Here is a 14247-nt window from a genome sequence, read left to right as displayed (position 1 = left end):
ACGAGTACGGCTCGGCACAACCAGGAGATTCATGGTGAGGTTATGAGTTTCTGTTAAGAAAACCCAGTTAGCTAAGACAAACTTGTACACAGTGACATAACATTATTGTACCTCTTTTCTTTTTTACAGCATTTATTTCTTTTTCCTTTGAGTGCGCGCGTGTGTTTAACACAGGTAAGAAAGGCCAATAATGTTAATGACGAACCAGAAGCGACAACAGGCTGGGTGTTCCAGCGACGCGCTCTGAATATTATCAATAACAGCTTGTGTGCGTATATGTACGTGTGCACATGCCACCAGCCATCCGTCCCTCTCATTTCACCTCCACAGGCTTCCTCCTCCGCTGTTAGGATTCAATTAACACAGTGCAGGCAGCCATGGCACCCTCATTAAAGCTAATTAGTTAAAACATCAGCCAATCTAGCGTTAATTGGCTTTGGTAATTAATTCAGCCCGCTAGACCATATGAAAGCAGCAGGGAGGGGGATAATGAGAGGGAGCGAGGGGATGGAGAGAGAGGACGGAGCAGAGCAGGAGGAGAGGAGGATAAAAGAGGACAGACTGAAGGAAATGAGGAGATTAAATGAGGGAGATAAAGAGAGATAACTAGAGCGGTGCTGTGAAGGGCAGCCTTCTTTCCGTAAGTGTCTGTCTGTCTCTAGTTGCACTAGTCGGTCTGGTCAGATAAAAAGGTCAACAAAATAAACTCTTCGAGGGAAAAAGAAGCTTCAACGTTCTCATTCACAGCATGTTAACCTTCAGTAGAAGTCTCAGTGTCAATCCCAACACAGCACCAAAGAGCTGGAGCTTTGTGTTTGTGTTGATTAGGGCCGAGTCAGGGCGTCCATTTCGAACTTGCTGACGATGGCTCCCTCTTACGCCCGTTGACTCGGCACGTTCCCGTCGCGACGAGGCTCCCTTTAGGGATGGAAATGAGTTCCGACAGGCCTCACGCCCACACCCCCTTCCGTCAGGTATCCCTGCTCCTCCTGGACAGCTGAGGGAGGAGAAACGGAACAGAGACAGTCAGCAGAGAGAGGAGACGAGAGAGGGCGTAGGTCAGCGGAATCGTGTCTCCTATTTTTAATAGCAAAGATTACACAACAACAAAACAGAAAAACAATAAACGTCGATGCTAAATTAGAAGTGCTTTCCACACTGAACAAGTATAATCATAAAGTAATTAAACGTTCAATTTGTCTGCCTTTAATGTCAAATGTGCTCAATCCCAAATCATTAAATATGAATGATTAATTATGATGATTAATTTTTCATTACCGTATATATTTAAAGTGTGGGTTATACCATGACTATATTCATTTTCTAAATTTAGCACAATAAAGAATTATTGGGTAATCCTACAAGAAATCCTTATAAATTCGATTTTTTTTTTCAAACCAACAGGAGCCCATTTATAGAGTTGATCCACCTTTTAATTGTGTCGTCTATCACTGGGTACAACAGCTACAATGACCATAGGTGTTTCTTGATTCTATATAAATAAATGCTCACAATTGAATTTCTATTCTCGATACATGTCGGCAGCTTTTAGAAACTTACACTTTAATCTATAAGGAATAAATTTGGTTTATTTCCTGCAGAAGATTGGCAGGAATAACTGTGGCGTGTAGCATGTGTGCGTGCATTCACGTGTGTGTGCGCGTGATATACGGGCTCTGGATTGAGATTCAGCCTGTATAGCGGCTAGTTGTGCCTCTGCTCTGTGGGTCAGTGCTTGGTTAATGCTCCATTAATTTACTTCTTTCTCCCTCGCCACTGTCTCTCTCTCTCTCTCATTCACACACGCACACGCACGCAAACACACACACACACACTCACACATGCGCACACACTGACAAGGTGATTGATTGGAGAAACAGCTGTCAGTAGTTGGAGGTTACCTCACCAGCATCACGCCGCTGTCTTTCAGACGGACAGCAGGGTCCCAGGAGTAAAACCCACATCACACATGCTGACGCACACTTGTAAACAGACGCACACACACACACACACACACACACACTCATCAGATGACTATTTATCAGCGTAGGTTCAAAACCAGGGTGATTTATGACTTGTTTATGTCTTTGTGTTTCCCTTTTGTTTTCCCCGAATCCTCCAAATTTCTCATACATTTTTTTTTTCCTATTTATTTATTTATCTATTCATCTATGACGTCTTCAGGGCCCAAACCTTCCCCCTGTAACAGATTGAAAGAATATTCTACATGGAGTAAGCCACAGTGTTCCCATGTTGCCAAAATGTCCCGTCCATGTAAAATATAAGCATCTTCCGATTTACATTTCACTCTTTCTCACGGTTTGCCACACGCATGTTCACGCACAGAAATAGTCCCTTGACTTAAACAGACAATAAGCACACTGCTGCTACACACACACAAACACACACACACACACACCTTTCCCCTCTCAATCCCTCTATCCGGCCATCTCTTCATCCGTCCTCTCTCCGCCGCCGACATTTCATTTGCTTTTCTAAAAGTGACAACCCCAGGGAGCGCGGGGGAGGGAGAGGAGGGAGGGGAGGGACGGTGAAAAGAGCCCAGTGATGAGTTTTGAGCGGGGCGTGGAGGAGTGCTATTTAAAAGCGCCATGCATCATTGTCAGGGAGTGAGAATGCGCAAACACACACACACACACACACACGCGTCCGCGATCAGACAGACAGGAAATACGCATACACAGAAGCGAATACTCTGCCCGGGTGGCAAACTGAAGTTGACCCCCGTTCCATTTCATCAAATGTCCTCTGAATGAGCCGCAGCCTCATCTATTTTGCACACACACTCACACACACACACACACACACACACGGAGCTGGTGATCAGCCTAGTGTCTAGCCTGCTTAAATCACAGCTCACTTAAGAAAAAACATATCACCTCACTGGGAGAAGCGCACACACACACCTTTGCCAGGCCCATTTGTGTTAATGTGGCCCTCTGGTTTTGGGCTTTAGGGCTCATATTTGCCATTATGGAGATGATGGCTTTACGGGGGCCTCTCACCTCACCTATAGCATTGGTTGGGGGGGAGAGAGAGAGTGAGAGAGGGGAGAGTGGAAATGAAGGCTGACACCTCGGTGGGATTTATTTGATTGTGGATGCGAGGCGGTGTCATTCTGGAGAGGGGGGGAATAAAGGGGGGATGAGACCGAGAGGAGGAGGCCTGAAGCCCTTGGGCTAAGTGGAAAGAAGGAGACGCGATGGCAGGGTGAAGGGAAAGAAAGAAATAAAGGAAAGGAAAAGGGAGAAATCAAGAGACTGCAGGGAGGGGGGGCCCTCTTTCCCTTTTCCGTGAATCAAATCAAATTCCCCTTATCGCACATTATTTGAAGAGGTTATCGGGCGCGGTAATGCGGTTACACGCCGGGCCGCGGCTGAGAGATTTCCTTGTTTACCGATGTTGGCGGGTGTTATAGCTAACCGGCCGGACGAGTGGCGAGGCGAGGGGGGGGGGGAGGAGGAGGGGAAGAGGAGAAAAGAGGGGTAGCGGGCATAAACACTTGATGCATGTCAGAAAACTCATTTAGGGGAACAACAAGGAGGGGGATTGGAAGTGTGTGTGTGTGTGTGTGTGTGTGTGTGTGTGTGTGTGTGTGTGTGTGTGTGTGTGTGTGTGTGTGTGTGTGTGTGTGTGTGTGTGTGTGTGTGTGTTGGCACAAACAAGGAGAAGACAACTGTTCAAGGACAGAAAAAACAGCCTCTACATACAGACACTTTGTAATTCCATTTGGGAAAAGTGTGTGTGTGTGTGTGAGTGTGTGTGTGTGTGTGTTCACCCCACCAACTCATACATCTGTCCCTCCTCTTTTCTGACTCGTATTGTTGCACTTAAATCCAGTTTAAATGCCCAGTGCTCATTCGCTGATTGTGCGTATCATTTAAAAGTGAATTCGATCAGTTGCAAAGGACTTAAAAGATGGGGAACGGATAGAAAAGTTTTTCTTTCTAAATGCTACGTGCGTCTTTTGGTTTTAAAGCTAAATGTTCCTTTAATTGCTGATTGCTGCAGTACAATATTCATTTCATCTATAGACGGCATACACAAGTGTTTTCTAGTTATTTGGTTTCAGGTACAGTCCCGAGAGGCGAGATAAAAGCGAAGGGATGACACGCAGTACAGGTCATTAAATGGGATTTTGGACCCACAGTGTTGTGAGTACATGGTTTGCCTCTTAGCCTATTGAGCCATGAGGACACCCCAAATGTTTTTTATCTCTGGCCCCATTGAGAGCCCGGTATCGAGCTGACAATCCCCGTCCTCTCTGGAGGTGGCCTTTTACCTCAGCCCATTGTAGTCTGTGACTGGGAGCCTGCGCTATCTAGCATCTATTGATTCCCACTTCATCTGGACCAAAGCAACGCAGGAGAGGGGAGAGAGACAGAGAGAGACAGAGCGAGACAGAGAGAGACAGCGAGAGAGAAGAGAGGTGTGTGTGTGTGTGTGTGTGTGTGTGTGTGTGTGTGTGTGTGTGTGTGTGTGTGTGTGTGTGTGTGTGTGTGTGTGTGAACAGCAGAGGAGATACACTTTTAAAAAATGTTTCAAGTGTTAAAAGGGAGTCAACTTGCATCACTTTTGTGACTGACATTTAACACATTTTTCTCAGCTATTGGCTAAAGAGCTACTGACACCTGAACTAGATTTTTCTTTATTAATATTATTGGTGCACTAAGAAGGACGGTGGGAGGGAAAGATGGACGATCAGAAAAATGTGTTTAAGAAGAAAGAGGGACCAAATGTAGAAGAAGAATAAAACAAGGAAGTGAGAAAAGAAAAAGAAAGAAAGAAGAAACGAAGGGCACGATGACCAAACTGTGGAGAAAGTAAGTTTGTTCGGAAAGGAAAGCAGGAAGTAAAGGAAGAATGAAAGCAACAGCAAAAGTGAAACAATGTGAGGAAAGAAGGAAGTAAGGAAGAAAAAACATTGATGAGGAGAAAAAAAGGGGAAAAGATATAGAAGAGGAATAAAACAAGGAATAAATGAAAAGGAGGAAATAAGAAAGGAAGGTACCAAACCACAGAGATAGTAAGGTTGGAAAGGAAGGAAGGGAAGAATACCAGGATGAAAGCAAGGGGACGGGTCCTCTTTGCTCTCCACTCTTCCGTATGATGTCGCTCTCTCCGCCTCACCATCTGGTGTCTATAATTACCTGTGTGTGTGTGATACTCCTTCTTATTTAATTCATTAAAAAACTTCTATCATGTTAAATGTGGGTTATAATAGTATTTTCTTTACTTTTTGAATGATTATTAAGGGGTTATAAGCATTTTTTGATGATGAAATCCAGACAAGCTGATTTATTTACACACAGCACATTTAACCTCTGATTCTTCACCAGCTCAAAAACTATACTTGCATCATTTTATGATGTCAGATGTCCGCTACAGAAAACGACTCATTACTTCTGCTTCCCACAATTTCAATACAATGGATGTCTGTGACATAACACGCATTGGTGTTGACAGCAGAGGATATGGAAGGGACTCGTTGCAGAGAATTGGGGACCGGCCACGTCAGCGCTACAGCAGCGAGTAAATAAATCAAGACAGGGGATCCCAAAAGTCAGTTGGATATGCTTTCTGCTAGTCGGGTGACGTATTGTTTTGTGACACGAACAAAAACCAGCCATGAAGTGGATCAAGTGGCAGAGATTAAAAGGACGTAAGAAGAAGGGGAGATGGGATAGATCGGATGGAATGAGGACAGAAGAAGAAAGAGAAGATAAAGTGAGCGAGGAATGGAGTGAGGTAGGAAGACAGACAGACAGGGATTGAGAGGGAGATAGAAAGGGGAAGAAAGTCAGGGAGAGGCGGAAGATGAGACGATCCATCTTGGCACATTAGGGGGGGGATCAAGCCTGCACTCCATCATGGCTGTCAGAGAGAGAGGCGCACCTCCTCTCCTCCATCCATCCCTCGCTCGCTCCGCCGGCCCGGGCGTTCTTACTGAAGAATCGCGACACTAAAAAGTCCTGTCAGGCCTATTTCCTTGTTATTGTCCAGCCCTCTTCCTCTCCCTCCTCCCACCTCACCCCTCCTCTGACTCCGATACCTTCCCTCTGCTCCCCGAGATTAAACGCACCCATGTTGCGCCGCAGGGTGTGTGTGTGTGTGTGTGTTTGAGCTGTGAGGTCCAATGCAGGACATGTGGGAGGCTCCTGTGTGTGTGTGTGTGTGTGTTGCCCCGACATTAATCATCTTTAAGGCGCTGACAAGCCATGGTGTGCGACATCACATCAACACCCCCCTCCCCTTTCTCCACTCCCCCCCTTCTTCATCCCCTGCTCTGGATTTATCTGTCCGTTCGCCTCTCCCCGTCACTCACTTCCCTCAGGGAAAGATGGGGAAAGTAGGGGGGGGGGGGGGGGGGGAACGCGAGGGGTGAGAGTGACACGTAAAGGGCGAGAGAACAGGAAAGAAAGTCAAGTCCTTTGATTTGACAACATGTTCTAATACGTTGCACATGTGCTGACATGATAACCACGAAATCTGAATTGATGGCTGCTTGTTGAACCGTTTTTAATCAGTTTGAGGCTCTGGGAGACAACCGAAAATATGAATAAGTCGACTCGTGATCTGCATTTTAAATTCAAAGATCTGAGCCAGGTCGTTAATTTAATGTTTACTCATGTACAAATGATTGGGACAGTAAAGGTGCGTCCTATTCTAACACATGACTGTTCCATCACATCAAGTACAATGTGAGCGTTTGAACTCTGCGTGCACAGTGAACAGCTCGGTGCAGGACAGCCGAATTCCAACCCAGCTCCAACTCCTCCACTTTCTAGTCTTTCCGTGTAGTTGATTGTTGACACGCTGTTGTCACACCCCATGCATCTACGCTTCCTTTTTCATCACTGTTTTGTTAATAATACAAATAAAAGTCAGAACATTCCACAATTCAAAGGAAAATCACCTCAAAATTGAAATGCAAAAACAAGAAAAAGAAAAGGTAAACTCATGCTGTGCAAAATAAGTCTTTACTTTTATGTTTTTTACATTACAAAGGCCTAAAAAAGAATCAAGGACGGGCATACATTTGTGTGTGTGTGTGTGTGTGGGTGTGTGTGTGTGTGTGTGTGTGTGAGAGAGAGAGTGTGTGTGTGTGTGTGTGTGTGTGTGTGTGTGTGAGAGAGAGTGTGTGCGTGTGTGTGAGAGTGTGTGAGTGCGTCCATGTCCTCCAGGTGTGTGTTTTGTCCGTGGAATAGAAAGAGCCCCATCAGCTGCAGACAGGGATTGGATCTCTCTTTGTTTGCTGTGGCGGATGGCGACGGCTTCAGCATGACTCAAATTATCTTGTCAAAGCAATAAAGGGGAGAGGGGTGGGGAAAGTGGGGGTGGGGGGGGGGCAGAGGAGAGGAGAGGGAAAGAAAGGAGGCGAGCAACACGAGGGGAAAGAGAAAGTGATGGGGCAACAGAAAAAGAAAGTGAAAATTGAATGAAATAATCAGAGAGGAGATGAGGGATAGGAGAGAGGAGGAGAAAGAAATGAAACAAATAAATGGATGGTAGGGAGCAGAAAATTAGAAATGGATGAGGCCGGAGAGAGAGAGAGAGAGAGAGAGAGAGAGAGAGAGAGAGAGAGAGAGAGAGAGAGAGCGCAGGGAGGGATAGGTGTGGGGAGAAAAAGAGTAAGAGGCAGAGGGAGAGATGGAGAGTAATCGATTACCTATTTTTCAAAGTCACTTAACGTGTCCAGTGCTGTGGCTCTGTTAAGTAGCGGTGCAGGAGAATGGGAGGCCGGTATGCACACGCACGCTCTGAGAAAAAGGGGGAGGAGAGGGGGGGGGGGGGATGTGTGTGTGTGTGTTCCCCACTAGTTGATGAGTTCTCTTGCAGGAAACTGTTCTGGCACACCAATATGTGAGCGAGGAATACGTGTCCCCAGAGGGCTGCATGTGTGTGCGTGCGTGTGTGTGTGGACAGGGAGTCCCCCCTTACCTGGTCCTCCCGTTGCCGTGGTGACAAGCAGTCTAAACGGGATATCCTGCCTGAGACGGAGCCTTTTGTTCCCCCAACTAAAAAAAGCCTGTTTGATTGGCTAAATACAGGAAATCAGGAAGCGTCCTCCGACATTAAGCACCGAAACACTTTCAACAGATGTTATTTTTAGCCGGCTCAGACGGACTCAAAGGTAAACTAGAGAAAGTTGGGTGTATACTACGCACACACGAACACAAAGGCACCAAGACAACAACATGCCAAAAAAAAAATGTAAAATGCTAAGTGCGCACTTTCTCGATACACACAATGACACGCACACACAGGTGGGCCCCCGCCCTGTGCCCCGCCGATCAAGGACAATGAAGTGAGGTGGTGTTGGCAGACTCTACACAGCATTATCTCATCCACGGCGGACACTTCTTTAAATCTGCTTCGACCTGAGAGGACACGCTGGAGACTGTGCAGCACTCTATTCCCCCTTTTACGACTGTGTGTAAAAGCAGAATTAGAATGCACGTGCACTTCATGCGTGCGGTAGCACGATTACACAATCCTTCCTCGAGTGTCCTTGGTGAATTCAAGGGCTGCCGGGTACTGCACGACGGATACAAAGTTGAAAACATTTGATTTGTCTCTGTGAAACGAGTAAAACAGACCCAACGGTATGTATTTGTGTGCTTGATACAAGGTGAAATCTGTCCCAGATACATACTGATGTTCCTCCCTTTGTCCTTTGTCTCCAGGTAAAAAGAAGATGTCCCTCTATGACAGCCAGGCCCCAATCTGTCCCATCTGCCAGGTGCTGCTGAGGCCCGGAGAGCTACAGGAACACATGGAGACGGAGATAGAGAGGCTAGCCGCCGTATGCTTCAGGTAGGCCTGAAACACATGTGCATAGATTCACACACAGTCATTTACGGTACAGTGTCCAGTCTCAGTCCCCCAAAATCTGGTCTCAGTACCGCAGAACCTGGTCTCAGGATACTGCAGCATCCGGTCCCGTATCACACCATGCTCAGGGACAGCTTCACCCTGCAGGCCACTCTGAACGGTCATTACCAGCAAAACTACTTGGTTAAGCCGAATAAAACACGCTGTTTCTTCTTAGAATGGTGACGTAACAACCGTAACAACATAACTACCTGTAAACAAAAAAACAACCGCCCTTACGTGACAATCGTAAAGTCAACATCTGGTGTTGGTTTCACAGGAACAGCGGTCTCCTGGGTGAAAGTCCTTTGTTTGCTTTGCACAGTCTTTCTGCTAAGCTAAGCGAAACACATCTCTGCATACCGTCATCGTGTACGCAGATAATTCAAACTGATGACAATCCCGAAGACGAATACTTCACTGGCTCATAAAGATGTGTGTTTTTCAGGCCGAGGGTTGGAGGCTGAGCTTTAACTCAGCTTTCGTGTCAGACTCACTGACCGCTCTTCTTCCCGCGCCGAGATTTCGGTGCCATAAATCTGAATAAAAGGCATCGGCATGCCGTCGACGTAACGCTAAGTGTTTCCTGCAGGGATTAGGATTCAAACCTGTGACCTCAAGTTCGATGCCCCCCCCCGCGCGCGCTTCTCCTCATGGCAGTTGCACGAGCTGGTTTACGGCGAATAAATCAACTCCAAGCCCTTTTAACGATGGGACACAACCATTAGGATCCATATTTCACCTTGACCGCACGTCTGGCTACGTGTGTGTGTGTGTGTGTGTGTGTGTGTGTGTGTGTGTGTGTGTGTGTGTGTGTGTGTACATACAGAACGTGTGTGGCCTGTGTGTGTGTTTGTGCGTGACCCGGTGTCCACCTTAGCGGCCCAGCTTTATGATAGTCCCCATTAACCTGGAGGAACAGGGCGACAGATAGTGTCACCCCACATATAAAATCACACTTCATTTACCCCCGTTTACACCTCCCTTACCCCTCCTCCCTTACCCCTCCTCCCTTACCCCTCCTCCCATCTGTCCCTGTCCTCGTTCCGCTCGCTCCCGTTCTCCTCACCTGCCCTCTTCTTCCCCCATCCGTCTCCGTCCTTCTTTCTCCCTCTTCACAGCTTTTCCACCTTTTCTTCCCTGACTCTCTTTTTCACTCCATCCTCTTCGAGCCTGATCCCGTCATTTCTTCATCACCTCATTTCAAAGGGTTTCTAGAAGCTGCACGCTAACATCAGCCCAGAAGCAGCGACCTGGGGTACACCCACGGAAACATAGGGAATGAAGACGGAGAAGTAGATGGAATAGAGTGCTGAAGCAAGGAGTCTTTGAACCCGGACTTCCAGTTCCCTCGTCTCGGAGTCTATGTGTTTTTGATAAGAAGCCTGAAATGTCTGTGGGTAACACAAGATTAAGAGATTGAAAGGTTTTGATCTATGATATTAAACATGTCATTAAATACTACCCTCGCACATTTTGAAGTGTTTACGTGTCTCAAAAACGGCAGTCGCTAACAAGTGGATGCGGTGTGGTTGGTTTGTAGCCTGACATTAGCTTTTTACTTCCATTTCTGAAGATTAAACGTCCGTTCACCACAGATCTTATTTGCAGATCTCATTTTCTACAATAATTAGCAAACATTCGCATTTTTTGAGGGAACCAGTGACAAGCTAACTTTCTGGGTTGGCCTGGCAAAACACGTCATCCCTGCTACCAGGAGTTAGGAGATTTTTTGTCATATGAAAGTAAAATAACATCACAGAAACAGAGATCTACAGAACTAAGCGATACGGGAAATAGAGTTTGCTAACTTGTTCCGGAGATGGTTTAAGTTGTTGTAAATTCCAACGACTAAGCCATCCACATGACAACTGAAAAAGAATAGAACATCACGAAATATAATAGATCACATCGGAGAGCTGAGTGAGGGTCATCCATCCATCCATCGTCTGATATGGTGAGGTGTGTGTGTTTCAATAATTAATAAAGGTTAGTAGTCTGTCCTTCCCTCTGTGGGTCTGAGATACTGTGAGATACACACACACTCACACACACACACACACACACACACACACACACACACACACAGGCGTTATTTGAGGAAATAGCGTCATCCCCGGGTGAGATGATGGGATGGTGGCTAACGTCACGGCTGGCTGATTTAGCCACTCACCATTAACCCATCCGACACGTGTACACACACATACACAGACACACACACACACACACACCGCGGGAAAAAGAAGAAAAAAGAGGAGAGGAGGGAGGGAATAAGGATGCAAAATATCAAATAAGATATTTTGATGGAGATGTTCTTTTTGCGAACACACGCAAACACAAAATGTGACTTTGTTTGCGTGTCAAATGGCTTTTATTCTAAGCAAGAGTTGTAATAAAAGTGTGTGTGTGTGTGTGCGTGTATGTATGTGTGTTATATCGCAAAACCACATTGTATATCGCACACACGCACGCTGGCTCTCCCTCTCCCCGGCTCTCTGCATGGTAGCAGCCATCATTGAAAGTGACAGTGGGAATTTGGTCCAATTTGTAGTAAATCTGCCTTTAATGACGGCCGGCGCTCGCTGAATGAAAGAGCCGTGGGTATGGAGACGAAAGGCGCGTGTGTGAGAACACTGGCGCGTCCCATATACATCCGCCGGTTGGCCTCTCTTCTGCCAACATCTGCTCTTCTGTGCTGTTTCTATTTGTTTTGCTGTATTCCTCTCCTCCGCCCTCGCCGTGCGTTTGATTACGACTGCCACCCTGTCCTCTCTGGTGACTGTGAGCTCCGTCGCCTGTTCATGGGCCACGGCTCCTCGTGCACGGACATGGAAATCACACACACACACACACACACACACAGTTGAGCAAATGGTGATCTATCATGCCCTGTAAACGTCAGGTGGCTCGTGGGGGCAAAGTAATCTACATACCCCATCACCCCTCCTGTACGTACCCCTGCTCCTCTTCCTCCTCCTCCTCCTCCTCCTCCTCCATAATCAATTTGCCTCCACGAGCCCCCCCCCCCCAACCTCTTCCGGCAGACAACACAAAAAGGCAAAAAGCAATCAGCATCTCGGGGCAAGCACCATCCCTCCATTCCTCTTTTCATCCATTCCACCCAACTCCGCCTGAAAAAGGACTTATTCATCTCTCTCTCTCTTTCTCTCTCTCTCTCTCTCTCCCTTAGGTGGGAGGGGCAGAGCCCCCCTGCTAGCTGTCAGTCAAACTCAGTCTGTCTCTACCTGTGTAGGATGCAGATTTAACCCAGGTTTGGCGACGGTGGGCGTATTTTTACGATACAGAATTTATCCCACTGGTCCAGGTTAAGTCCAGTAGTCTCAGAACTTCCTTTAGGGTTACTTTTCCTTGATTGTTCTTTAAATGTATTTCTCTTGGGGTTGTAATAATCTAAAAAGGATTGTTTGCTCAATTTCAGGTGGCTGACTGTCTCATTTATCAGCTTTTAACATCGTATAACTGCTTCGGATCACAACATTAGACGATGAGCAGTAATTAACGGGAAAGATCCCTCATTACATTTTTTTGGGGGGAAAAATGTCAAATGAATTTTATACTGATTCCTCAGTAACGCAAACCAGTGCATATTAATATAAAATTACCTGATCCGGATGAACTCTGCATCCGGACATTTTTAATTTTTGTATTATTCTCCAAAACTGGAAGTTAAGATGTCAAGATTAAGTCATGTGTTTGCTTCCTACAGTGATTGATCGGATGCAGTGGTGGGCCATCAGGGCCTGCAAGGCCTTCTCTGCTGGCCTAAACAGAATCACAAAGCTAGATCTATTTTATAATTTAATAATTTTTCTGAAATACACTACATGTATTATAACTTGTAAAAATATTTTTCCCATTATCGTATGTTCTCATTGCACAGCTACTGTCTTCCTCAGTTGCTCTGCTTCCAGTGCAGCTTGTTTTAAGTAGAGCTTTTATCCAATCAGATTTCACCTCTGTGTCTCTATGTAAGAACAGAGGCCCATGCAGGCCTGCAGAGTCTCACCTGCAGCCAGTGCAGATTAAAGTAAATGGAGACGATATTGTTGATTGTCATAGTGTTCAACCAATCAGATCTTTAGTTTGACATGTTGGGCGTATTCTTTGACGTGTCAGCGCCTGCGAGCCGGCCGATAATGTGCAGCTCAGTGTCCATGCAGCTCTGCCGCGAGTGCAGCGTGTGCTGTGATTGGTCAGTGGGCGAGCACGTGACTATCGTGAAACGAAACTTAACAGCAGAGGCTGTCGTGTAGTGAATCACATCACGTGATGCAGCTCAGCCAATCAAATATGGGCATTCTGACTGAGTGAGATTACCACACACCATGACACAGAAGACTGAGACGAGGAAAGACACTGCAGAGCAGTACGTACAATGTTCAAGTTGTGAAAGTAAAATCCTAAAACCATCTCTTTGGGCTTCGGCTTGTCATTAAGGAGTGATGGTGGGTCACACAGCCAGACCAGCTGAGAACCACTGTCCTCCATGAGCGCAGAAAACATTATGTTTTCCTGAATATAAGCTTCTGCATTTTCCAGATGCGCTCGTACTATTCAAACGTATTGCAAGTCTCGTACCGAATGTTACGTACATTTAATAAGTACATAGTTACAGCCTTAGAAACTGATAACTGTGGCACCATCATGTGGTTATATGGTGGTATTTCAGCTGCAGGACAACAGTGAAGGCCCAGGTATAAAATGCGCCACTGGTCGGATGTGCATACAAGTCGAAACCAAACATCCCGTCTCACTGATTATTGACTTTCGGTATTAGAGTCAATTGAACGTGTTCTGTGAAGCATATAATATAGTCGGGGCCGGCGATGTCAGAGACCGGCCCAAACCCCGTCGGCCTACCGGGGATTCCCCCGGTATCCCCGATGGCCAGTCCGCCCCTGCACGCTCCTCCCTTTTCACTACAGTGGTGCTCCATATGTAGATATAAAAGGCTCATTCTAAGCTAACAAAAAGACAACGGTTCGTAGTTTCAGGGGATTATACACGAATGAACACAGTTACCCCTTATAGCTGTATTCTTGTTCAGGATCTCACGGGTTCTTGCCCCTCCTTCAGGTTGTACCGAGTTCAGAGAGGGCACTGCGTGACGCGGTGGAACAATGTGTCGTAATCCTCGTTTGTAAGCACCCACATGCCCTCACCTGTCCTCCCCCCTGTTCACACGCGAGCCTCATTACCGCGACACCTCTTAAATTGCTTTGTCTCCCATCTCGTCTCCCTTCCTTTTTTCCTCCCGTCTGTCTTCTGTGTGTTTGTTTCGCTTTGCTGTGCCGCTCATTTCCACACTCTCTCCCCTCCATGCTTTGACAT

The 14247-nt window shown here is 46.5% G+C and overlaps 1 protein-coding gene across 4 annotated transcripts in view; it reads left to right on the top strand.

Annotated features, from left to right (window-relative positions):
- The window catches only part of rnf220a (ring finger protein 220a), a 153439-nt gene that overhangs the window by 101375 nt on the left and 37817 nt on the right, over positions 1-14247 (top strand). For all 4 annotated transcript variants that reach the window (XM_079285419.1, XM_079285417.1, XM_079285418.1 and 1 more), the window contains exon 2: positions 8709-8838. In XM_079285419.1, the coding sequence (XP_079141545.1) occupies positions 8709-8838 (130 nt within the window). The remainder of the gene's footprint in view (positions 1-8708; positions 8839-14247) is intronic.

This window comes from Melanostigma gelatinosum (genome assembly GCF_949748355.1).
Source record: "Melanostigma gelatinosum genome assembly, chromosome: 15".
Classification (NCBI taxonomy): Eukaryota; Metazoa; Chordata; class Actinopteri; order Perciformes; family Zoarcidae; genus Melanostigma; species Melanostigma gelatinosum.
Note: the sequence above shows the minus strand (reverse complement) of the source record. Positions and strands in the feature narration are given on the sequence as shown.